General features: G+C 40.2%; 1 protein-coding gene across 8 annotated transcripts in view; it reads left to right on the top strand.

Annotated features, from left to right (window-relative positions):
• Positions 1–25,891, top strand: part of PLEKHH1 (pleckstrin homology, MyTH4 and FERM domain containing H1) — a 56,725-nt gene that overhangs the window by 18,750 nt on the left and 12,084 nt on the right. For all 8 annotated transcript variants that reach the window (XM_085582058.1, XM_085582064.1, XM_031505005.3 and 5 more), the window contains 18 exons: positions 2,252–2,335; positions 3,870–3,951; positions 6,606–7,612; positions 9,930–10,008; positions 10,592–10,680; positions 11,188–11,338; positions 12,386–12,525; positions 13,172–13,282; positions 13,854–13,940; positions 14,936–15,097; positions 16,027–16,107; positions 17,018–17,197; positions 17,329–17,437; positions 18,284–18,396; positions 19,081–19,257; positions 20,039–20,136; positions 22,633–22,810; positions 23,221–23,376. In XM_085582058.1, coding sequence (XP_085438184.1) covers positions 2,252–2,335; positions 3,870–3,951; positions 6,606–7,612; positions 9,930–10,008; positions 10,592–10,680; positions 11,188–11,338; positions 12,386–12,525; positions 13,172–13,282; positions 13,854–13,940; positions 14,936–15,097; positions 16,027–16,107; positions 17,018–17,197; positions 17,329–17,437; positions 18,284–18,396; positions 19,081–19,257; positions 20,039–20,136; positions 22,633–22,810; positions 23,221–23,376 — 3,084 coding nt within the window. The remainder of the gene's footprint in view (positions 1–2,251; positions 2,336–3,869; positions 3,952–6,605; positions 7,613–9,929; positions 10,009–10,591; positions 10,681–11,187; positions 11,339–12,385; positions 12,526–13,171; positions 13,283–13,853; positions 13,941–14,935; positions 15,098–16,026; positions 16,108–17,017; positions 17,198–17,328; positions 17,438–18,283; positions 18,397–19,080; positions 19,258–20,038; positions 20,137–22,632; positions 22,811–23,220; positions 23,377–25,891) is intronic.

The following is a 25,891-nucleotide window of genomic DNA, read 5'->3' on the forward strand; positions in this document are numbered from 1 at the left end:
CTCTTTCAGTTGGTGGAAGGAAGGTACTACAGTTACAGCAGGGCTTGTATTTCAGTCCTAGTAAAGGCCTTGCCCTGTGGTTTTTATAGCATGAGAAATGAGGTATTCTTATGTGTTGCTAAGTAAATAACTTAAATAGAAGTAAAATTTTACAAAAAAATTACTTGGCCATTTGAGTTACATTGAACTAATTGCCCCCTATTTCAAGGGCTGTTAGTAGAAATCTTGTTCCAGCAACAAGAGATAAAATGACCTTCTAGAAATGAAAGCCAAAGCTTGGCAATTCCAGACAAGAAATACTCGTTATCAGAGTCACTGGTTTAATTTCAGAATGGCATGAGATGGTGGCAGGGCTAGAAGGTTACTAAGGGTCCCTGTAAGGCATCCTGTTTGTTTTCACTGGGATGGGAAGAGCCATGGAGTTCAGAGCATCATTAAGAGAACACTGAGGTCATGTCTGGGCCACACAATAGTGTGTGGGACAGAAAGAATCTCTAATTGCTTTTGGAACTTAAAGCACAATAACTGTATCTATAGCTGCTGTGCCTGAGTGAATTGGTTGTGCTTAGAGCCAGGGCTTACTGTGCATGGTGACAATGCTGTCATCGTGTCACTGTTCTGCTTTATACCCCTAAATAAAGTCTTGACATTGCACTTCACCATATAATGTACTAATCTGAATCTTTCACCTCTTGGACCGTGTTCTAGGACAAGTCCAGATCAGATTCAAAGCCAGCTCCCATGTGATGGACATTCAGAGATGGTAGACCTACTACATGTGCCAGATCATTTCAGACCTGTAGGCACATCTAGTATTCTAACTCTTGCAGAGGTTGAGACTTGATGATTAGGACATGCACAGTCGTATAAAATAAATAAATCTTCTTGAAGCATCTGAGTTGATTGCTTTTATTTCATTATGCTCATGTTACAGCTGCCTATAATGCTGCTAGGGCCTGTTTTAAAGTCAGTAAACATGCTTGAATAAGAGCCCTTAAATGTGCAGTTGTAGTGATAAATAGCATATGGTGATTAAAAGTGATGTGAAAATGTGGGGAATTTTGTGGATTCTATTCATCAGTGTGAAAAATTTAAAGTGGGGGGAAGGACTGATGTTTTTTATAATTATAATTACTGGTATTTTTTTTTTACTTCAGAAAAAACAATAGAACATGTAAACCACCAACTGCTACCAGAAGGCATTATCTTTGCCCCCTAACTGTAGAAGCCAGAGCAGATGTACCATACAGCATATTGTCCTCCTCTCTTCCTCCCTCTGTTGCTCCTGGAACTGATTTCTTCTTGCAATTGTTTAAATCATTATGTAAATAGGAGAGATTTCAGTGATGTTGCTTCTGATGAAGCCACACAGAAGATAAAACAGAAAGCTTCAGGTGATCATAGTGTTAATTCAGCATCTTTCAAAGGAAATTTCCAGAAAAGTTAAAAACACAGCTGAGAAAACACAGCTGCAAAAAATGATGTAGTAATATTACCCAAGCAGATACTTGGGGGAACAATGGTCATTGTGGAAATTGACAGTATTGCCATAACACCTTTTTGTGGACTAGAACCTGTTCTAATGTAAACACACAACTACTTATAGCATCTGAAATCCACCTAGCAGATCCTAGGCATGATCTTGATGTTTTTCAAGGTCAGGTTGTGGAGTTTTTTTTTTTAAATTTGCTTTCTCTATGAGAATATTGTGTGTGTGTGTGTCTGTGTGTGTTAAATGTTGTTGGTATTTGCATCTTGTGCACCTTGAAAAATTCCGCTCTGCACTCGTGCTTACAGCAACTGAATCCCTTTTGCTTGGAATGTTTGATATTTTATTAATCAGTTATAGGCACTGCTTAATTCTTATTAGCTTTGGCAAAAATGTGTGTGTAGGCTGGGGGGACACTACAGATGCTCAACAGCAAACAGTGACATTGCAAAACCATCTGAAACAGAAGTTGCAGACTCTACTCAAACTATGGTAAGGCTGTTACTGACCTTGATTTTGCTATTCCACAGAAAACTTTTGAAACAAGCCTCTGAATTTAACTCTAGGGACCATGTAAGACAAATTAGAGCTTGATTTTTTTTTCAGAGGCCAGCTGAAAATTTTATGCAAGTAGCAGTCTTAAATATTACATTTGGAATGGGAGCTTTTGTGTTTCAGTCATTCTTGATGCTGTAACTCACTGAGAATAGTTAGTTGTACTCTACTAATGCATCAAATGTTGGGTTTGGTTTTTTGGCACAGAAGCAGCTGAGGACTGAGGAAGCCAAAATTGTTCAAGAGAAAGCTGCCAAGATCAAAGAGTGGGTAACATTTAAGCTCAGGGAGGTAAGTTTCTGGCTTTCTGACAGGTTTTCAAGGCATATAAGTACAGTGGCTGCACTGTCAGAGGGTTCCTATGTAGGACAACAGTTCAGGGACAGTCAGTCTGCCACAGGGGCAGTCTGCTTGTTTGGCCCTGCACATACTCAGTTGTAGGGCTGGGGTCATCACTCTTAGCAAGGGCTATTCACTTTTTTGGGCAAACTATAAATGACTGTAAAGTCACCAGTGCGCAAAAGCAGTTTCTGAAGATTGACTAGTCACAAGTGGCTTTTATCTAGCTTTCTTTTACCTCTCTGTCTTTCATCTGGATGAAGTTTCTGTTCCTGTGTGACAGAATACCTGTTACACAAACATGTCCTTTGCTCTTCTGACTAATGCTGTTTTCCTATTACTCAGTATTTTTCATCTCTAACCTCTCTCTTCTATCCATCCTGTGGATTTATGCCTCTATCTGGTCCTATCCTCTAGAAAAACAAAGACAGCAGTGGGTCAGCATACAGTTTTAAAGATGGAGTAGTAGTTTTCAGCTGGGGGTGGGCAGCCTGGTCTTTTATTCCAAGTTAAAAACATGTATTTCCAAGTTTATGACAGAAAGGGAATTTATTGGAGTTGGGAGAAGCAGTCTTTGTGGGCACTGATTATGTTATGATGTGACTTTGTAATGTCATTAGATTGCCTAGATAATCCACTGAACTGCTCTGCTGCTTCTCTTCCCTGTGTGAGATAACTTAAGGTGCATTTAGGTTACTTACTGGTGCAGCACAAAGGAGGAAGCAGAGGGTTTGATTTGGTGTGGCCTGCTGTGAACCCAGGACCATACACTTGCACTGTGTCTTTACTGGCAATGAGGTTTGTGCCAGATGCTGATTCCAGGTGCATAGCATGCACAAGTGGATCACTGCCGGCTGGAGAGCTTGGCATCTGTGTTACCAGTGGGTTACTCAAGACAGCACCACAGGTGGTTCCTTCAAGAGGAAAATCTGTCTGGGTGTACCATTGCTGTGTTTAAAAATGGATGGTGAGACTCTTCAAGTAAAGGCATAAGGCAAATTTGCAAAGAGTCTCTCATGCCCTAATTGGAAATGTAAATGCACCCTTAATGTTGATTTGGTTTTTCCTTTTTTTCTTTGCTCCTCTGGATCCATGGGATCTTCTTTTACTACATTCAGGGTGAGATGGTACAAATGCTCCTTCTGGATAATGTTTTTTTGATTCTCTCTTTCATGAGTGTTATTTCTGCAACAGGAGTAAATGACTAGCCATAGCAGGGGAGTAAATCTAAAGACATATTTGAGAAGTGCCAATAGTTCATATAGAGAATATTTTGCTGTTTGAGAAAGCACAGCAAAGTATTTTAGGTGGGTTGTCTAGTGTTGTTGCTGATTAAAAGGATTCAAGGTGACTGATAAACTCACCCTTTTTTTTCCCTTGTTAAGAAACTTAAAAGTAATAAAGATGAAGGCATGTTCTGCGTAGTGGATCACATGTGCTCACAATTTTGCATTATGTTTCCTTTTTTATTATTCTTCTTTCATAGCTTGAGCTAGAAAATTATCACCTGAAAAATTGTAATCAGAAACTGATGGAGCAAATTGAAGCTCTTCAGGATACATTGCAAGGTAAATGTGTTCAGCTGACACTGCAGCCTAGTAACCACCACAAGAGTGGAAGTTGGCATTCCTGGGTTGTATTCTTAAGTTTGTCACAAATTAAAACTTGTGACAGCAGGCAGTAGAATGGCTCTGTTCCATAGTTGGGTCTATATTTAAGATGGGAATAACATGCTTATCTGCCTTAACTCTTGATTTTTTTCCCACCAACAATCAACAATTCAGTGTAGACTCTTTTTTTTTTTTTTTTTTTTTTTTTTTTTTTTTTGTTAGAATCTACATTTGCCATTAAAATAAGCCACTAAGCTCCTGAGTTGGAAGCATTCATTGAAATATTAGTAGAACTCTCCATTCACTGATGTGTTTCAGTGTATCTCCATGTGTGAATTCTCATCCACACAGAACCTCTGCTGGCATGTGCACTGAGTAACAGGATGAACCAAGGCAGCAGCTCTGTGGTCTGCCTTTAAGATCTGGGCTCCTCTGTGCCATCAGGTTGGGTTGGAGAAAGCTCCTTATGGTGTTTTGGGTTTTTGCAGTTCTTTGGTAACTGTATGGAAAACTTTGGTCTCCAGACTTGGATTCAGCACCTTTTGTTGTAACCAACTTTGAAAAAGAAACTCTCTTACTTTTTTTAAATTTTTATTTTTTAATTAAAAAAAAAAAATTGTTTGGTCACAGTAAGATGAGCTAGTTTCCAGAACTTCACTGGGCATGTGGGTAGGGGACATTTCTTTCCTGCAGAAGTCTTTCTGGCATTCATATTATTCCACAGCAAGGGACTAGGGCAAAATTCCTTCTAAATCCCACCACATTTCTAGTGAAGTGCTTTATGACTGGGTTTTTCTCATCCCCTCTGGCTCTGACTGTTCACAAAAAGCAAATGCCTGGTAAGCTGCGTTAATAATCTGGTATTAAGTGTGCCCTGGATCCCAGCTCTATGGGCAGTAAACAGCACTGCCCTCTCCTCTTATCCCTCACTAGTCTCAGTTTGCCAGGCTGAAATCAGAGGCCTCTGCAGAGAGACAAATCTCTTCTTTCTTGCTGTGCTAATAGTAACAGCTTCTTCTTAATCTCCTGTCACATCTAGGAAGCTGCAGAAATACCAGTAATATTTAAAATGAATGGTGTCTTTTCAGTCTACACTAATGATTTACCTTTGGGTCAGGGGAAAATATGTGCCAGGATTTGTGTGTGCCATTGTTATGTGTTAGCTTTGCTAACATTCAGTTCCTTGTGAATTAAGTGCCAAGGTCATGCTCTCATGATTGTCTTTTTCTCAGCTGTTTCCAAGAGCCGGTTTCATCCTCTCAGCTGTCAACAGTAATTTATTCTGCTGTTTGCTCTTCCCTCTGTAACTTTGTGTCTTCATTTTGTTTCTATTTCCTTGTCAATCCCACGGATGGTTAAGCAATACCCATAGAATTTGATATTCAGGCAGCATTTTCAGCAATAGCTGTGCAGAGTCATGCTTGCCCATATTTTGCAATTTCCAAAGCATCTAATGATTTGGTTCTTTTTCAGTCAGGCTGAAATAAGTATAAATGCCAAGGTCAATCAAACATCCTCTGCCATTCGAAGTTTTACCCCCACTTTTTTATATTCTAAAGCTGCTATTTGGTGGAAATTGTAGAATTGAGATAATCTTTAATAATTACAGAAAGGAAGAAAGTATAATAAATGTAAAGTGTAAGTACTAAGTAGAAAGAACAAAGGGGTAATCTAGTATCTATCTTTTATGTCATCCTCTAACATAGCAACTGAAAGGGCAGGGAAAGAACTAAAAAAGATTTTACAACAAAACTATATTATAAAACATCATGACATAAAGCACTGCGTGAGTCATATATCACAAAAGGAAAACAAAAAGCTCTAGGGAAATTCTTGAAAAGTGAGTAAACTCCTCAGTTGCTGTGATGTTTAAGAAGGTCTCCATATCTTTGCTGGAAGCCCCATCTAGCCCCCAGGAATGCCTAGAATCATACCAGATTATTTTATGAGTTAAATCATCGTAGGTCCACTAAAAGCAAAACCTATGCTAAGCAGTGTTCTGGCCACTTTGTTGTATTTGCAAAGTGTTGTGTGGATAGGTGCACTTCTTTCTCATGTATTAAGAGAGGACGCATAGTTGTATAGATAAGAATAAAAACTCCTATATTGCATTAGACTGAAAGCTTGCCTAGGCCAGTATCCCATCTCCTGGTTGGCTGTTCTCATTCCAGGAAGGACCATACAAAATAATGCAAGTAAAGCTGTCCTTCTTTCTATATACACTTCCAGCTTCTGCGCTCAGTAGTTTAGGAAGTTCCTTGGCCAGAATTTCTGTACTATTGATACATTACTTTTTCTGGCCTGTCTGCAGCATTGTGTTTGCTTTTTTGTCTGGGGAAAAAATCTTCCTTCTGTAAACTTCAAATGTGCTGCCTAATTTCATTGGGAACTCCTTAATCTCACTTTTGTCAGAAACAGTGATTAATAATTTCCTATTCATATATTCTGTGCTATTCCAAATTATAAATGTATAATTGTGCCCAGCCATCTGTTCTGTATAGTCCTAAACAGGCCAGGATGCTATTGAAATACAACTAAATGTACACTAGGAAGCAACACTGAAGACATTGAAGTGTTTGAATGCCTTAACCATATGTTCTCCTTCCTTGTAGATATGACCAACATTCCTCCCTTTGAATCCCTTTGCTGTGATTCCCTGAAGCCCCAAGCATCACAGGCCTCTTTTGCTGAGAAGATAGAGAAGAAATCTGTTCTCCTTGCACCTGGCTTAAGAGAGGTGTGTCAGACAGGACCTTCCAAACATGTCCTCTCTTCAGCAAACATAGTCTTTGCCAATGACACCTTTACTGAGAATGGAGAGGATAAATCTCTGCTTTCCCAGAGCATGCTGAAGCTCATATCTGACCAATCAAGCTGGAATCTCTCCACAGAGAAAAACGTATTTCCAACCATAAGTTCTGAACATGGTTTAGGGTGCTCTGGTCCCATATCACTGGACACTCCAGCTGAGACCACAAGAATTCTTGAGGCTTTGACCTTCCAATCACCTTTGGAAGGAAACTGTAGCACTGTGAGCACATTGCAACAAGTGGGTTTGGACAGCACCCGCTTCTCTGATGATCTGAGTGCTAGATTCCATTCCCACCAGCTGGACTCCTCTTCCTCAGCAGAAATAATGAGCATGCTTGAGGGCCATCTCCAAACTGCTGCGCCACCTTTGGTTGTGTCAACATCAGCTGTTACAGCACATTCCTTCTTTCCAGGGAGGGAGTGCAGCCTTGGGAGTAGTATGACGTTTCCAAAAATACGAACACCCAATACACCAAGAGACAGTATCCAGCTAGCCAAGAGACATCACAGCCAACCACAGTCAGGGGCTAATTCTTTCCATCAGGTAAAGCACTTAGAGACTAGCACTTTCCAGCCCATAACAGACCCTCCAGTTGGCTGTGGGCATGTAGAGGAGACAGACATTGATGATGATGGAGTAATGGAGAAGATGGAGACAGAATGTGGCCTGCTGAGGGGAGAAGCTGGAATGTGTGAGGGAATGTACCACTTACCTACAGAGCAAAGAGAAGCTGTGAGTTCTGAGTCTGGCACACTTGACCCGGGATGTAAACCTCCCACACCACCGCTGCACCGATTCCCATCATGGGTAAGAAATGCACATATGAGAAGTGCTTCTTATCTTTTATCTTTGTGCCCAGTAGTTAGGCTACAACACTTCTTGGTCTCAAGGAATTGTCACCTGTGGGTATCACAGGTTACATTCCTGAGCCACCAAGTCAGACAGTTCCACATCATGGGGCATGCTGGTTCCGTTGACAATTTTTTTTCTCTATTTATCTTTATAAGGGGAAAAAGATCTATTGAAAAAAACAGTACATAAGAATCATAGGAATAAAAATGAAAGTCAGAATGTACTGCATTGTGGTTTATCATGATATTGGTCATGAAAAGTTAATCCTTAGTTCTGTTGTCATGTGATTAAGATAGAAAAATGAATCCTAAATGCAGTGGACCGGACCGGATAGCTCCAGATGGAGAAAAAGCTATGGATACTAGAATAGATACATGGATTAGATCTCAGCATTCCTATCTCATGGTATTCTCCTGCTGTTAGGAAAATTTTGTGAAAACCTTTGGTAAAGTGAATATACATGTCCTGTTGTTTTTTCTTACAGTTACTTCAGTCAGATAGATTAATTGGTTTTTAGTCCTAGAATTGTTTAGGATGGAAAAAGCAGCCTTCTACTCATCCACTGAGCAGGTCACTTGTCATAGAAAGAGAGATCAGGTTGGTCAAGCAGGACCTGCCTTTCACAGACCCATGCTGTGTGAGCCAGGTCCCCTGGCTGTCCTGCATGTGTTGTGTGATGGTGCTCAGGATAGTCTGCTCCATGAGCTTCCCCAGCACCAAGGTCAGGGTGACAGGCCTGTAGTTCCTCCTCTGGCCCTTGTAGACGGTGCCACGTTTGCCAGGTTCCCGTCACCTGGGACCTCCCCGGGCTGCAGGTAACTGATGGGCAGTGGCTCAGTGAGCTCTTCTGACAGCTCCCTCAGGACCCTTGGGTGGATCCCACCTGGCCCTGCAGACCTGTGTGTGTCTAGGTGGCAAAGCAGGTCACTGGGCATTTCGCCTTGGCTTATGGGGGCTTCATTCTGCTCCCCATCCACGTCTTCCAGATCAGGGGGCTGGCTGCTTGGAGAATGGCTGGTTTTACCATCAGACTGAACAAAGAAGGCATTGAGTACCTCGGCCTTTTCCTCATCCTTTGTCACTGTTTCCCACTCATATCCAATGAAGGATGGAGATTCTATTTTTGTTTCTAATGTATTTATAGAAGTCTTTTCTTGTCTTTTACTGCAGTAGCCAGGTGAAGGTCTAGTTGGGCTTTGGTCCTCCTCATTTTTTGCTTGCATAACTTCATGGTGTGTTTGTAGCCCTCCTGAGTCACCTGTCCCTTCATCTAAAGATTGCAAACTTTGAGTTCAGCCAAAGCTCTCTAATCAGACAGGCTGGTGTTCCTCATTGTCTCATCTTTCAACACATGGGGTTGACCTGCTCCTGCACTTAAAGATTTTCTTCTTGAAGAATGTTCAGTCTTGCTGGATTCTTTGTCCATCAGGACTGACTCCCAAGGGACTCCATCAACCAGGTTCCTAAACAGGCCAAACTGACAAATCTGGTAGAAATCAATGTAGTATCAAAAGAGACAATTCTGTTTTCATTTGCTTTTTTAAAGGCATGGGCAAACAAATGACTGCTAAGTCAAGCAGTCATTATTAATTCTTATGTCTTATAAATTTTTTGGTGTACTTGACTTTTCAATCTTAGGTGCTTTCATGTATATGTATTATGTATGTTATTTCATAGTGAATTTTGCTTGTACGCTTTAAGGAGCACCAAGAGGTTTCCTAGCTTTGGGGTTTATCCATATGACACTAGTTGTTGTCTTAGTCAACTCTGCATCTAGATACAGAGTTGGATTCCCCCTCTGGAATTTTTATTAATTCATGAAGCACTTTGAGATCCTTTGAACTGAAAGCTCTGTATGTTGTTGTAACTGAGACAAAGGCTTATTGAGATCATTCCAAGCATTTCCTTCATTCCCTTATTATGGAATGGGCATCCTTTGCAGCTGATGACTCAATTAATTGTTCTAGTATAGGGCTAGGGCTGTTCTTAATTAATTTTAATGCATTGTTAATAATTTGGAAAAAAAACCATCTCATTCCAAAGCGTGATACAGTAGGATGTCACCTCTGTAGCTGGGAATTTGCACACAGTAACATGCTTCCATTAATGGTCATTCACACAACATATGGTGGAATTCAGCTATCTTTGTTAGAGAGCCCCTCCCTTCTGCCCCAAAGGAGTGACTGTGGTGTGATTCTGTGGCATGGGCATTTCTGTTGGTAAGAATTACATTTTTGCCTGGTCACTGTTGTTCATGATATTATTGTTCCAGGAGAGCCGAATCTATGCTGTGGCCAAGTCTGGCATGAGGCTGTCTGAAGTGGCCATGGGGAATGATACTTCCAGCTGCTGTAAGTTCTGGACTAGATCTATCCTTAAAGGGAGTTCATGGTGATAGTGTGGGACCTGAGCTTCTGGCTGCTCACATTTCTTTATTTCCTTGCCTGTTTTCAAAGTAAATTTGATTCATAGATAGCCTCGATAAAGGAAGGGAGGAGGATAATACCTGATTTTGGGGATGGTTGGTGCTGGGCTGTTTGTGTCTCTACATTCAGGGACATCTTCAGGGATTACATTATCTCCTCCATCAGTTTTGCAGCTAGTCTTCTACTGTTGTGTGTCTGTGACCTGTTTTTACTCTTCTGATTCACCCATCACCTTTGCCTGTTAGGGCTTTTTTTCTGTTTGTACAGGGTACACCAGATTGACATTGTCCCATGGGGAGCACTGGGTGGGTAAGGTGTCTTAAAGACTAAATGAAGGGAACATTGCAGATCTGTTTTGGAATTGTATGGAATTAATAATGCATCTCCTAGCCTTTCTGAAGCCAGACTGTCCAGGATGGCAGCTCTCCATGTGCTTATCCATTAAAACCTCCTCCTTTTCACCAGTTTATATTATTTGCTCCCTTGCTTTCTCTCTGAATTTCCCTAGTTTCCAATTTCTCGTGTTCAACTTCTGGGCCATTTACCTATCTCATCTACAGAAATGTCACAGTGCCAGTCTACACTACGCTGAAGGGGGTAAGGAGTTACCTCACTTTTCCTGTTGTGGAAAGCATGGTTCAGGGCTGCTAGTAATTTGAGACAAAACAGGATGGAACTGCACAGTGAAGGAAAGAAGATTAGAGAATGTCAGGAAGTACTGGACATCAAAAGAATGCAGAAAGAGTAGCAAATGTTAAATATATTTAAGATCACAGAACATTGCAACAAGTTTTGGTCCAGGAAGTTGCAGTGTGCACTATGAAACGTTGAGGTGACAGTGGGTGTAGCCTAAGGAATGAAATGGAACATAAGGCTTGTGGAAGAGTAGGAGGGTGTAACCAGAGGAGATACAAACAGATCAGACTGGAGAGTCCAGCTTGGAAGTTCTCAGACTAGAAGGGGAGGAACTGAGGAACCCTAGGGCAGAAGTGGGAAAGGCAGTGTGAAAATGAAGCGCATGCGTTACTCTGTCTCTTGATTGAGGAGGGATTGTCCTGAGGAAACTCTTCTCTCACACACTAACCATTCAGGTCTGTTTTCCAGAAAGCCACACAGATCAGCAATGTGCCTTTCTTAGATGAGTCTTCAGGCTCTGATGATGACTGTGGCTCCCATGCCAGCTTCAGGACTTCTATTGCTGGATGTGAGACCAGGAAAGCTAGCATGCCAGGCAGCCCTCGGGCTGTGAAGAGAGGTAAAGTGGGAGTATTGCTACTGGGCAGGATGAACTCTGTCATCAGAGCCAAGATGTCCTGAGCAGCATCATCAGTGACAGGCAAATGCTCAGCCAGTGTTGTTTACAAGGAGTTCTCCCAGAATGTGTGCAGACATCAACAGTAGAAACAGTAGAAATATGTTCTTGTAGATGATTTTTACTGCTGATAGAGTTCCATTCAGGCAATTGCTAAACTAAGATTGTGGGAAGGATTGCCCTCCCAAATCCATCACATATCTAGTCATCCATACCTTTGCTGTGGCTTCTCCTTGGGACCAAGCTAGTACTGACACAGTACAGAAAATGCTTTTTTGTCTTTGTCATTGACTGGTAATTTCTTGACCAGTAAGTACATCTCGCCTATCTTTGAGAGCTGTCAGTTATTTTGAATCCTGATTAGGAGTATTTTTCTTGCCTGCTGGGAGGGCTAAACTGGAATGGAATTTGAATGGAATTTTTGTTACCAAAGAGACAACGTGAAATACAACTCTATTTTAGAGACAGCCAAATTTTGTTGGTTGTCTCTAAAATAGAGTTGTGATTCGTAGTCTTAACTTCTGTTGTGATGCATTGGCAGATGTGCCTGTGCATTGCCATGTACCTGTGGTAAAACAGTCACAGAAAGCAAAGCCCTATTGCTAGTGAAGAAGCCTTTTCTTTAGCTGAAATCAGAGGGGGTGGAGGCTTTATAATGGATGTCCCCAGATGAAAACAAGCTGTTTCTCCTTCAGATGACAAGTTTGTTGATTTTTTTAATATATATTTTAATCTGGTTTTATTCAGCAATAAATTTATTTAATTGTTAGTATCCAAAACTAATTTTTTACTACTTGTCTTCCTAGGGAAATAAAAAGAGGCCTCAGAAGTCATGTTAGTGGAGTTTGAGTTTCCCAAGTCTGATCTGTTCTTCTGAACCAAAAAAAAAAAAGCCTTAATGATGAATGCAGAAATATTTTTGGAGTGTACAATATTCAGATCTTGCTTTTGTCCAGCCGTGACTCTCATTCCTTCCTTTATTTTGAGCAGGTGTATCTGTGTCCTCACTGAGCTCTGAGAGTGACTATGCCATCCCTCCTGATGCCTACTCCTTGGATGGTGACTATTCAGAGCCAGAACACAAGCTACAACGAACATCTTCCTATTCCACTGATGGTGGAATCTGCTCTGTAAGGCTTGCACTGTAGCTACTGTGTTGCGCTTGCAAAGAGGTACAGAGCCTTGGCCTTAAAAGAGAGTAGTATAACTACAGGATATTCAGTAATCCCCCTGCAAAGTGAAGCTCTGATAGACTGGGCTATTGGTCCAGCTGACTGGTATCAAAAGTCACCATCTGGTGCTTCAGAAGAAAGTGCAATTTCTTTATGTAGTTAGGTAAAAGTATAAGCATCAAGGGTTGATGACCTATATTGATTTCCTGTAGTTGTATTCTACTTTAATGGTGGCCTTACATTTTTGGGATAAAGTAAATATGGAAATTCAGAGGAAGGAAGGAGGAAAGAAAGAAACCTCAAAACAGGCAGAATTAAAGTCTGTACTCTTCAATATAAGAGATCAAACAAACAAGGAATAGGAGTCTAATCATGGCATAGAGGCTACCTTCACTTTTATTTGGAAAATCAGTGCCTCGGTAAGGAAGAGAAATAAGTTTACAGTGCATCAAACAATCAGTGAAATGATCTTTGAGGGTTGCTACTAAACAAAGCAGAAAATTATGGGAGATGCAGCAAATAGCTGGGCTCGATTTCAGCATACTTTCATTTGTATTTTGGGAGGTGCAATATGACCTCCTCTCCCCTTTCCTCTGTCCTCCAGGAACCCTTGGAGAAATCAGGCTACTTGCTGAAAATGGGCAGCCAGGTGAAGACGTGGAAAAGACGATGGTTCGTGCTCAGGAACAGACAAATCATGTACTACAAGTCCCCGGTAAGTCACTGGGATACATTTCCTCCCCTCTAGAGGCACAGAGAAATTTAATATACTGAAAAAACATTTTTTGTTAGACATGTCTCTGTTTTGAAAAGCATTACAAGCATTAGAAAGATTCACTGTATGCATCAAATGAAGAACAAAGTTATTATTAATAAACTTGTCACTTAACAAGTGTCTAGCTGAATTTTGAAAACTTCTGAAGGTAGAAATTCAGCCACCATCTTGGCATCATTGTGTGTTGTACTGCCTTCCCTCTTAGAAAGGGTTTGGTTTTTTTCTGTTTTTTTGGGCTTGCTTTTGTTTTATTAATCACAATGTCCAATCTGAACTCCATAAGAGAGTATTTATTAGCACTACTCTTATTATATTTTCTGACACTATTGAGGAGACTTTTGCAATGGGATCACACAATCTCATATTTCACCTGGCAGCCTTAGGCTGTCCTTTCCAGCTCACAACTGGAAACTCCAACCTGCACATGCTTATTATGCTGTATTTAAGTAATCTAAGACCCATCTGAGGTTTCCTACTGAAAAAATTGTTTTGTTTGCTTTTCTTTCTTCAGAGTGATGTTATCCGCAAACCACAAGGGCAGCTGGAGCTGAATTCTTCATGCCAAATTGTCAGGGGTGAAGGGTCCCAAACATTCCAGGTAGGTTTTATATCCTGCACATAACCATACACTCAGCAGCTGGGTGAGGGAGGACTTAATTCCGACTGAATGGTACCATGTGTCTCAATTGATATGAGCTAATTAAATTGATATGAACTAATTTTATCTGTTCTCTGTTTCCTGGCACAAAACAGGCAGTTAGTCTATTTAATAATGAGGAAAGAGCTAAATTGTAACCCAAATACACCCTTTTGAAACTGAAAAAAATTAGTATTTATTTTTGTCCTGTTTTACACCATAACGCTTTCCTCTTCTTTTGCAGGAGTTAGAGCTTGAAATCTGTGGGGGAAGATGATTCTTACAACAATTAAAATTGGCCAGTACATAGGATCTTTCTGAGAGACTTCTCTCACAGATCTCAAGCCTGACTTTACATGCCTGGAGGATCTAAAAAAACATCTGAATAGTTGATTCCTTTTAGAATTTGACTTCTAAAGTATTAGAAGTTAGCCCATCACTGGGTTCACTTTTAAATCATTATTGACTTAATTAGAAAGGCAGCATTAAAGTTTCTTTTATACTTTGAAAGGTACATGGCCTAGCTTGTGAACTACCTTCTGCTCTTATGGAACTGAAGTTGCTAAGGCTTAATACTATTAGACTTATAGCATCTTTCCTCTCAGTCTCAGGGTAATGAAGGCAAAATGGAATACAAAGTGAAGGCAGCATAACTCCACATTTATGTAGTCACCTTTAAAATTAAAAACTAGCAGCAGCACTGAGAAAAAAGAAAGCATGAGAGAGGACACAAAGCCACAGTATCCAACAGTAACAGCAAGAAAACTTAGGAGAATTTGATTCATCTGGGTTTTGTTTTTTCATTTGGGCTTTGAGGATTAGCACCTTTTTTCTTACCCTCAAAAAAATCTCTCCTGAATGACCAAAAACGTCTTTATGGGATAAAGAAACTCAGCAACTAAATAAAAGATTTTTGGGTGTGCAGCTATATACTTTCTCACTCCTTTTCCTTCCAGCTTGTGACAGAAAAGAGAACATACTTCCTGACAGCAGACTCTCCCAACATCCTGGAGGAATGGATTCATGTCCTACAGAGTATCTTGAGAGTACAAGTGAGCAGTCCTGTTGGTGTTCCTCACAGTGATGCTAAACCTACTGTGAAAGGCTGGCTCACCAAGGTAAAATAGTATTTCATATTTTGTTTAGCTCAGAATTGACAGTGTACCAGCTTCTTGGTTTGCACAGCAAACGTGAGCAAAAAATTAGTATTTTAATACTCTCTGTAAGAGTAGGGAAAGAACAAAAAGTGGCTATAGATTTCTGTGTTTCAGAGTAGAACATTTATATCAGATAAGGGATGGGACGAGCAAGGGTACTGAAAGGAACTGACTGGCAAGTAGTAAGTAATAACAAATATCTGCCTTATGTATGCTTTTCTTCAGCAGAATTCACAGCATGTCATAGGAGAAAAAAATCAATGTTGTTGAATGTCACATTTGATTGATCTTTAACTTGGTCATACAGGAGAGTTTAAAAAAATGGCTTGTATGGTTCTAGGTTAGCACTTGGTTCTGTCATAATAGACTGTAGGTACATTAGTACAGTGACAGAAAATTCTAATTCTTTATATAATTTCCATAAATTAGTTTGACATTGCAAGTTACTGTGAATATTTGAAGGTAATTTTTGTCAGGTTCTAAGGCTAAAGACAACCTGCATCTGAAGGCTATTCATCTGCAGTAGGAAATAGGTGTCTAGACCAGGTTGACTGGTCTTTTCTTGCTGAGATGAGCTGATTTGTTTTTATAATCTTTAAAATCCTTAATATTGTTTATCAGTATACAGAAATTATAAGTTATTATGAATGAGTAAAACACTTCAGAAAATCTTAGACCCATTTTCATAAGCACCCATGTCCTATGTTCTTGGGTGGGATGTACTTTTGGAAGGGGTGCCCTGTATGTTTTGAGAGGAGCTTATATTAGCATAAAAGAAAAAATATATGCAAAGTATTAAGGGAGAGTTGAATTGAAAATTGAAGTCCTAGAAAATAATTCTAGCAATACTGCTGATAATAAAAGCATGGATGTTTTTGTCCTTCTTACAGGTCAAGCATGGTCACTCTAAGCTGGTCTGGTGTGCACTGATTGGAAAAACTTTCTACTACTATCGAAATCATGAAGATAAGGTAAATCCTTTTTCTCCTTTTATTCTTGGACCCTCCTTTCCCATTTCTTATGAAGTTTTCTTTACTGCTTCTGTGTTTCAATTCTTTCTCTTGGTTGTACTTCTCCTCCAACAGCACCTGTTCCACAAAGAGAATTAGTATTTCCCCAGTTTTATTTTTTTAAGCTTAAATGAGAGCAGACTTAAAAGGCAAATGATTGCTCTTTCTGAGATCTGTATCTTGTACCTCACTTGCTGCATTTAGTCTTGTGTAGCCTTCTGAGCAGACTTCTATACAGCAGCTGATAGATCCCACATTACCATCATGAAAACAGATAGCATCAACATTCTGGGAAGAGGGAGGTAATCAGTGTAATGTGCTTCCATTTCTGGACACCTTGCCCAATAGTCCATTACTTTGTCTTGGTGATGTCAAACCCCAAATTTTAGAATATCAAAAAATACTGTGACTCATATTTTGGATTAGCCTCCAGAGTTAGAACAGCAGATATCGTCTCTTTTGTCTGAATCTAACTGCTTAAGATATTGTCAAAGTAATTATTTTCCAGTAGCAAGCAGAAAGTCTGACCAAGGTCAGAAAACAGTGGCTCAAGATATAAGCAACTGACCCTCAAGTGTAATTGGAAGAAAGCAGTATCTTTTGGGGGAAAAAATATTTTTATTTGCATTGTCTCACTCTGACCTGTAGATGCTCTCCCAAAAAAATAAAAGTAATGATACATTTTGTAAATACTTTGTGAAAAAAAGAGATTCTCTAGAAGTACAAGATTACATTAGCTAAACATTGAATTATTTTATTCCTTCCGTTTTACAAAACTGTCAGCATTTTTACTTGTCTTTTCTTTCCCAGTGTTCCCAGTCAATACTGGGAGTTGAGTTACATTTATCTAAGGTGCTTCTGCTCTTCATAGTGTCCTTTAGGGCATCTGCCTCTGCGTGACTCCAAGGTGGAAGAAGTAGACCGTTCTTGTGACTCTGATGAAGATTATGAATCTACTGGTGGAGGACTTCTCTCATCCCACTGTACACTGGCGATTCACCCGCAGGACCAGAGTCCCACATATTTACTTATCCGCACCAAACAGGAGAAGGTATAAAAAGCAGTCTTTTTTTGGAGAGCAAGAGTCTCTTGATAACAATGAGCAAATGGGTCATAGAGGCTTAACCTGTTTGTAGAAAACAGGTCTGAATTGACTCCTCCTGTTCTCATCCTTATGCCTAGAACACCTGGCTATACCATCTCACTGTTGCAGCTGGTAGCAGTAATGCCACAGTGGGCACGTCATATGAGCAACTTATTGGAAAACTATTGGATGCAGACGGAGACCCCAGTAAGTAAGCACTACAAACTCTTCCATGGTAACAAAGCATAAGGAAGAATAATTTCAATTCCCAGTTTAATCCAGTCAGAAGTGAGGGAAGGGGATTTCTCAGTAGTACATAATATGGTATAGTGTCCTTCTCCCCTTGTTCTCAGACAAGTCCATCACATTGTCACATCATTTATCACAGCCTCTGAAATATCTGAAACAGTAATTCAAATTAAAATAAAGAACTGGTGCTTTAATTTTTTCCTGTCTTTTTTGGTCTTGATTTTCCTTTCCAGGAAATCTTGACCATAAAATCTTGTGCTCTTTTCTTTAAACACACTCAAAGACACTTACCCTCCCATCTGTTTCTCTGTCTGCACATATAAACCTTTATGCATACATCCATCCTCATTTTTGATACCTGCTCATGCCTTTATGTTTATGCACGATGTTCTCAAATATATATTAACATCTGCATTCATATTTAAAACTCTTTTCTTGTACTCACATATTCTGGACCCTTGCTTCCTGTTGAATAGTGACTTGCACTAACAAAGACCCCCATTGCAGGCAGTTGCCCTGGCAGGGTTTGTGTCTCTGGTTTGAACACACACCTGAGCAGCTTCTCACCAGAATCCAGCTGATGAGAAGCTCTGATGCAGCAGGACTGATGACTAATGCTGCTGGTGACTCCTTATTTATGGTGGGCTTTGCTGAAATCAGTGAAGTGTCACCAAAGATAATGTGGCCTAGAGCAGTGCTGCTTCCTCGGGTGCTTTGCCATCTCAGGAAGGCTCCTTGTTAACATGGATACTATTATCTCTCCTGTTTCTGACACTACATGTTTTTGCCCATCTGCTACATCAGATTCTCCTCTGTGGAAGCATCCTATGTTGTGCTACAGTAAAGATGGGTTGCACACATCCCTCACTACTCTGCCATCAGAGGCTCTACAGACTGAAGCCCTGAAACTTTTTAAGGTATTTAAAGGGACATTGCATGGTTTCCACTTATTTTTCTCTGTTGTTGGGACAGTAACATTGTTTGGTCACGTTGTATAGCATTTACTCTCACTATAGGTTGCTTTCAGACAGGCCTGCTGGTTCATTTAGTTTCAAGAGAACTGTTGGATTTTAAATGTCATTTATTCTTTAGAGATTTAACATTTCTTGTGCAGAATCTGGGCTTAGAAGTAATGCTTCCCACAGACTTTATGCTTCAAAGTTAGCTTTGTCTTCCTTTTAGCTCTCAATAGTTGGATTGAAGGAAACATAAATAATTCCCTGGCAAACTCAGTTGTCTCAGTAAGACCAGTGGTGAAGCTGCTGGAGATTACATTTTTGCACTCTCCAAGTATAAGATCAGGAATGAGACTGGACAGTGTGAACAAGGTAAAACACAGGCACGGAAGGCAGGAAGCACATTTTCCCCTCAATTCTTTTGCTGACTTGTAAGTTCCTTAGACTGGGGGAGGCTGAGTAAATTTTCTGGTTGCCATAACTAAGGAAGGAGGAATAGGAATTAAGAATTGACTCTCTTCCCTCCTCTCAAGGTTATTTATTAACCATCTGTAAGTTAATAAATACATCTGGTGAACCTGGCCTGGAAAGTACCAGAGAAAGTTGCTGTATTTGTGGCATTGACTAACTTCTGTCCTTTCACAGTCCTGTCAGCTGTTCATCAACGTTCCTGTGGAGGCGTCCTCTATTGATTACCATGTGTCACTTGCCCAGACAGCACTGCAGGTGTGCTTGACACACACAGAGCTGCAGAATGAAATCTACTGCCAGCTTGTTAAACAGACCAGCTGCCGACAACCCCAGAACCACTCAGTCATTCAGGTCAGTTCCTCCTTATTTAGTGCCACTCTGCAAAACTTTCCATTTAATACCATCTTTTTAATTAGTAGCTATCGGACTGGTTCTCGTAAAATAGTGCTTATACTAAAGGTGTGCTAGGGGAAAGAGAATCTCAGCACTGATCTGCAAAGAAGAACACTAAGAACAGAACTTGAAAAATAAATTTTAGTTTAAATGTAACTGTTTACCACTTGCAAATAGTCTATTCAGACCATATTCAGAATCAAAGTTCATAGCTTGTGTTGTCTTGCTATAACTGTCATAGGGTATTAATTTTGTTCTGCATTTTAGATAATTAACAGCATACAAGTCATGAATATTACTATTAAACATGAAATCTGAATCTTTCACTGTAATTGTTGGATAAATAAAATTAATTAGTTACAGCATGAATGTACATATGCGATTACAATATTCCCAGCTCAAATGAGACATTAAAATCAGGTTGAATAATAACAGATCTAATTTGAAATAAAATTTCCCAGTGCTTTTTTGTTGTTGACTCAGTTGTGGTTGCACTAAAATTTTTGGAAGCCAAAATGTTCAGAAGTAGCCAATCATATAGAAGTCTTCTCAGAGTTCAGATTGAGATAATGAAGAGCAGTCTGACCATTACTGCCTCTGATACATCTTGAACTACACATCCAGCAAGGGTCACTCCAAAAAGCACTAGTCATTGTCCATAATTTTGGCCGTAGGATTCTGTAAAAGACAACAGGTAAGAAGTTCAGAACAAGAGTGATGTCCAGTTTTGCATTCATAGTGCTGGCAGCTCCTGGCTTTATGTGCTCCTCTATTCCTGCCTCAACATCACTTCCTCTGGTACATCAAACAGCACTTGCAGCGACATGCAGACCCCAGGTAAGGACTGCAACAGCATTTCGTTCTGCTCAGATGACTGCTTCTTGCACCTACTGCAGAGAAAGAGGGGAGCAATTCTGGAGCACACACCTGCAAATACATATTGAGAGGGAGGACAGAAGGTTCCCAGTAGTATAAAGCTTTACCATTTCAACCATTCACATCAATTTGTTATTTAGATGAAGCTAGTTCACAAAAGTGACCTATACTAGCAAAAGAACATTTTGTAGATATAATTGGAGCTACTGGAGAGTTGGAAAGTTTTTTGCTTATGCAGCTACTTTTGACAGAAAAGACAGACTAAAGTTATTACTTGAAATGAATTACTCAAATTGTAGGTGATTACATTCTGCTGTCAGGTTAGCAGGCAAAGTGACAGAACAAAAGTGAGGCATAAAACATCTCAGGGAACCATAACATTTAGGAAAGACAAACCTGAAACATATGCTAGTACTGTTTTCTCTTAGCTCTTTGGTGTGTATCTGTGGTAACAGCAAGAAGTTGTTCTCCATTGTTCATGCTGTGCTCTTTGTTTCCATGGTGATCTGGTCTTCAGTGTATCTCACTATGTCTTTAGTGGGAAGTCACAGCTAGAGATGTCTAGTTATCTGCTGCAAAAATACACTGTGGTTAAGACAAAAGTAAAAGAGTAAAAGTAAAAAATCCTTTCAAACAAATATTCATATTCAATTAAGAAGCCTAAATCTGCCATTGAACTCAAGGTAGAAGTCTCTTGGCACTGCAAAGGAAATGTGTATTCCTATTAACTGTTGCCTCACATTTGCTATTTCCTCTCAAAAGCAAAAATACAGGTATTGGGCACTCGACAGTGTTCAGGTTCTCTCTCTATTGGCTCAGACAATATGTTAGGGATCTTTTATCTAGTACTAGGAACCATCTCTTCAAACTCGTGCATTACCAGCTCCTAGATGGGCCCATTCAACTCATTAGTGGAGCTACTCTAGTGTTGGAGACCAGTGTTGAATTTCATAAGGATTTGCTGGGCTGTATGAAACTGATTTATTACATCAGCTTCAAGCTCTACTATGCTGATGGTCTGCCCAAAAGCACTTTTGTGAGCAAATATATGCCAAGCAGAAACAAAGAGGAAATTTATTTATATGATCCAGCTACGAAACAATTAATAGGGTTAGGAAAAAAACCCAGAAATTACATGAAAATGGGCCTATGTTCATCTGTAGTTTAGCTTAGATTTGGAGCAGTTGCTAAATGGGATTTAGTATGGCTCCTTCTCCCTAGCTCTAGGAATACTTACCTCTCTTTGGATGGAGTAGATACAGGTGTTTCTTGACCAGTTAATTAGATATACTTTCCCTGTTTCACACAGCAAGCAAAACATTAGAATGTTTACACTGCATAATGCCTATGGTCTAGATCTATTCTAGGCATTAAAAGGTCTTAATTAGAAGAATTATAGATCTTAATTCTAGGTATTGTTTTTTGTGAAAGGTGATCTCCGTGTTCTTCCTCTTAAGAGAGGAAGAAAAGTGGGGCTGAGTTCTAAGGGAGAAGTCACAGGCTTAGGAGCATCTGGAAACCAGACGTAACAGCTTCTTGATGAAGCAAGATTATTCTATCTGAATATTGTCCAAGCTCATTACTGGGGAGGTGAGAAATATATTGCTACAGTGAAAAGCCAGAACTCCTGACTTCCATGTTGCTTGCAGGGATTTAACTGGAGATTTAATCATGTCCCGAGCTCTTGAAGGCATCTTGAGTGGAATTATTTTACTCTGGCAAGTGATAGCAGTTACAAATCCATGTAAATCCTTCAGTTTCAGAACTTATTGAGTATATGCATTCTTAACTTTTTTGTGCAAGGTGCAGTTGACCGTTCCTGCTTGACTTTAGAGACACATCTTTTTGATGCTGTTCAACAGAGCACTCTCTTCAGTAGACAGTAAACTGATCATCTTAGTAACTATCCCTATCCTTATTGAACAGTCAACAAATCTAAGCTTGCCTGGAATCTCTGTCAAGTCTCTTGGTTAGCAGATAGGATTAAGGGAAACTTACTATTTGTACAGCTGTGTAAATTAATAAACACAGCTTGCAATGCATTAGTCTCACAAGATAATACAACTCACTATTTACCAGGACTTGACACAATAGTAACTAAGTTCCACTGGCATGACAGCAAGTTTGAAGGTGAATTGATCTGGACTTTGCAGATACTATGATGGCAACAGAGTACAGAAGACAGTATGTGTCCAGTCCACATAGAAGCAGGGAATACTCTTGTGTTTCATGGAGAGTCAATGGTCTGCCTTAATTTTACAGGTCCTTGAAGCTCAGGTTTGTGTTGTAGCTTTTCACTTGAGCTGTTAGTCTGTTGAGATGAACAGTAGATCTGCTTAGAGACGTATCTGTGCTTGAGCAAAAGCTTGAGGGAGGAATGCGTTGTCGTGGCATGGGAAACTGAAGAGGACATGGCACTTGGAGCACGTTTGTGCTTCTCTCCCCCTCTTTGCCTAGGAGTGAGATAGGCAAGTATGCCATCTACTGCCAGAGATCAGTAGCCCGCACGGTGCAGGCTGGAGAGCGGGAAGCCAAGCCCTCCCGGATGGAGATCGTGTCCATCCTGCTGAGAAATCCCTACCACCACTCCCTCCCCTTCAGCATCCCAGTGCACTTCATGAATGGAACCTACCAGGTGAGCCACCACAGCTGCCTTTCTGCTGGGCACTAGACTGTACCTAACCTGCCTCCTCATGTGGGTGGGTGGCACCATGGTATTTATACATATCTCCAGTGTGCATATTGGGTGATAAACACTGCTTCTCCTCCTTGCTGTTTTAGCTGATTTCCCAAGAAAGTGAAAGGAATTCACCCCTAGCTCTACAGATCTTAGGAAGAAAAGATAGCTAAGAAAAAGGGAGAGATGTTAGAAGTGTTTCAATATGGGAAAGAATGTGATATGAAAGGAGACAATACAGAAGTGTTGTCACTGGAGCTGGCAGTTAATCCTGAAATGCTAATCCCTAGGAAACCACCTTCATTAGTTGTGATACACATCAATAGTCACCATTCTTGTATCCTCAGTTAAGTTGTCTTTCATTGCAGGTTGTAGGTTTTGATGGTTCCTCTACTGTTGACGAATTCATCCAGAGACTGAATCGAGAAACAGGAATGAGGAAGCCATCCCATATGGGATTTTCTCTGTTCACAGATGATCCTTCTGGTAGGAATTTGGAACATTGTTTGCCTGGCAATATGAAGGTATCTATTTTTCTCCTCTGCTGCTACCTTTAGGATACATTTTTGAAGGACTGATAAATGGTTAATAAAACCCTCTTAATAAATTAAGATCAAATAAGCTTGGATATTGTCTATCTAGATTAATATTCACAGATGAGATATTAATTCCTGCACTTGGGTCACAACAACCCCATGCAGCCCTACAGGCTGAGGGAATAGTGGATGGAAAGCTGCTCAGAGGAAGAGGACCTGAGGATCTTGGTCAGCAGCCATCTGAACATGATCCAGCAGTATGCTCAGGTGGCCAAGAAGGCCAATAACATCCTGGCCTGTATCAGTGTGGCCAGCAGGGCCAGGGAAGTGACTGTCTCCCTGTACTCTGCACTTGTTTTAGGCCCCTCACAATAAGAGAGATGCTTGAGGTGCTGAGCAAGTCCAGAGGACAGCAAAGCTGGTGAAGGTCTGGAGAGTGAGTCTGATGAGGAGCTGCTGAAGGAACTGAGGTTCTTCAGCCTGAAGTAAAGGAGGCTCAGGGGCACCTTATTGCTCTCTACAACTGCCTGAAATTAGGCTGTAGCTAGATGGGAGTTGGTTTCTTCTCCCAAGTAACAAATGACAGGACAAGAGGAAGCAGCCCAGAGTTGCTCCAGGGGAGGTTTAGATTGCCTATTAGGTAACATTACTTTGCTGAAAGAGTTTTGCAAGCATTGGAACAGGCTGCCCAGGGAAGTAGTGGAGTCACTGCCCCTGGTGGTATTTAAAAGGTCTGTAGATGTGTCACTTGGGGACATGGTTTAGTGGTGGACTTGGCAGTGCTGGCTTGATGATTAGGCTTGCTGATCTTAAAGGTCTTTTTCAAATGAAATGATTCTATGATTCTGTAATTAGCTAGCCTAATCTGATACAGTTCTTAATAGAAAGGTCTATTTTAGTAGGTGATAAATTGGTCAATTTTTGAAAATATCTAACTCAGATTTAGCACATATTAAAGTTTAATTTGTCTTGACTACAAAATTGAAACATGACTGAACTAGCCAGGATGATCAGATATCACAACTGACATCAAATGTGACACTTTTAAGACAAATTTATGTTAGGCTGTGAATCTTTTGGCATGTCTGTATAAATTCCATTTGTTGGATTATGAAGTATCTCCTTGCTATCTCTAGGTAACTCAGGCTTTCATTATTGATAAGCGTACTTAGGAGAGAAAGCTCTACTGAATATGGCTTCACTTTAAGAAAGAATGTTGGGCCTCAGATCAAGGGAAAAAGAAAGCAGATAAAGTGTTACCTGTAACTTTCATATGGAGATTTTTACCCATGCTGCACCTGAATGCCTGCCTTAATTGAGCAGGCTGGCTGCCATGAATGAGACAGTGGAGGAATTCCAATTCCAATGGAGGAATAGTTGTAGTGACAACTTTGAAAAGGTCCGGATAACTGTAGGGAACTTAAACAATTAATTTTACACAGTGTAAAATTTCACATTATGCAACAGAGTGAGAAGATACCAAATAACTTTTAAATAGATGGTTTGAAAGGAAACTACCACAGACAGTGCCAAATTATATAGTTTGTTTTCATGTCCTGATATAGATCAGGTAATCTGGAGCTTTGCTGGTAATTGGAGCATCTGAAGAGATGAGGTATCAGCTTGGACAATCAAAGGAGCTTGAGACAATCAAAGGCATCACTTTACCTTGGCAAGTAAATAATAACCAGTAAATCTCAGCAGTTTAAGAGAGGTTTAGAGATCTGATTATGAATTTAATGTAGCTTCTTATGTTCACATTGCTTTCATTGAGATGCTATCAAAAGAGAAGTAGGACCCTTCATTAGACCACTTGTAAAAGGACTAGAATAATCAGAAGTAGCTGAATGGAACAAAAAAAACCAAAACCAAAACAAATAAAAGCCATGTTATTATGAAAATATGTCTGAGTTACAAAGTTGGAATCTAGGACCAAACATTCCTAAAATTTGGACATTCACATCCAAGGGTTTGGTATAGCCATGCACGTTCTGCTGCTGTTCAGAGGATGTTAGTGCTTGAGTTTGGCTCAAGAGGGCAGGGCACTTTTGAAGTAAACCTACCAATCATTCATATTAACCATGATTTGACTCACATTAAGGAGTCACCTGAGATCATGAAAGTGATTCTTTTTTACATGAAACATGAACTGGAAGATGTCATCCAACATAGAAGTGGACTTTCAGGTCACTCGTGTGGGCATGGAGACTTAGGAATGGGTGTTTCTCTGTGCAGATCTGTTCCTCCTGAGCTTTGCTGCTTGCTAACGTGGACATAGCAATGAGAATTACTATCTGACCAGAATTCACGAGTTCCCCTGAAGGTTAAAACTGGAGTTTTCAGTTGGAAAGCTTTAATTTTTACATAGTGTGTAATAGAAGGATGTGTTTTGTCACTTTGAGTTGTGTTTATGCTGATCCAGTCTGTTTCTTGATCTTCTGTGTTTCACAATATTTTGTTCACTTGCTTTTCCCTCAAGCCTTGGCTATATATTTCACCTAAG

The sequence above is a fragment of the Lonchura striata genome, chromosome 5, assembly GCF_050655825.1.
Source record: "Lonchura striata isolate lonStrDom1 chromosome 5, ASM5065582v1, whole genome shotgun sequence".
NCBI lineage: Eukaryota > Metazoa > Chordata > Aves > Passeriformes > Estrildidae > Lonchura > Lonchura striata.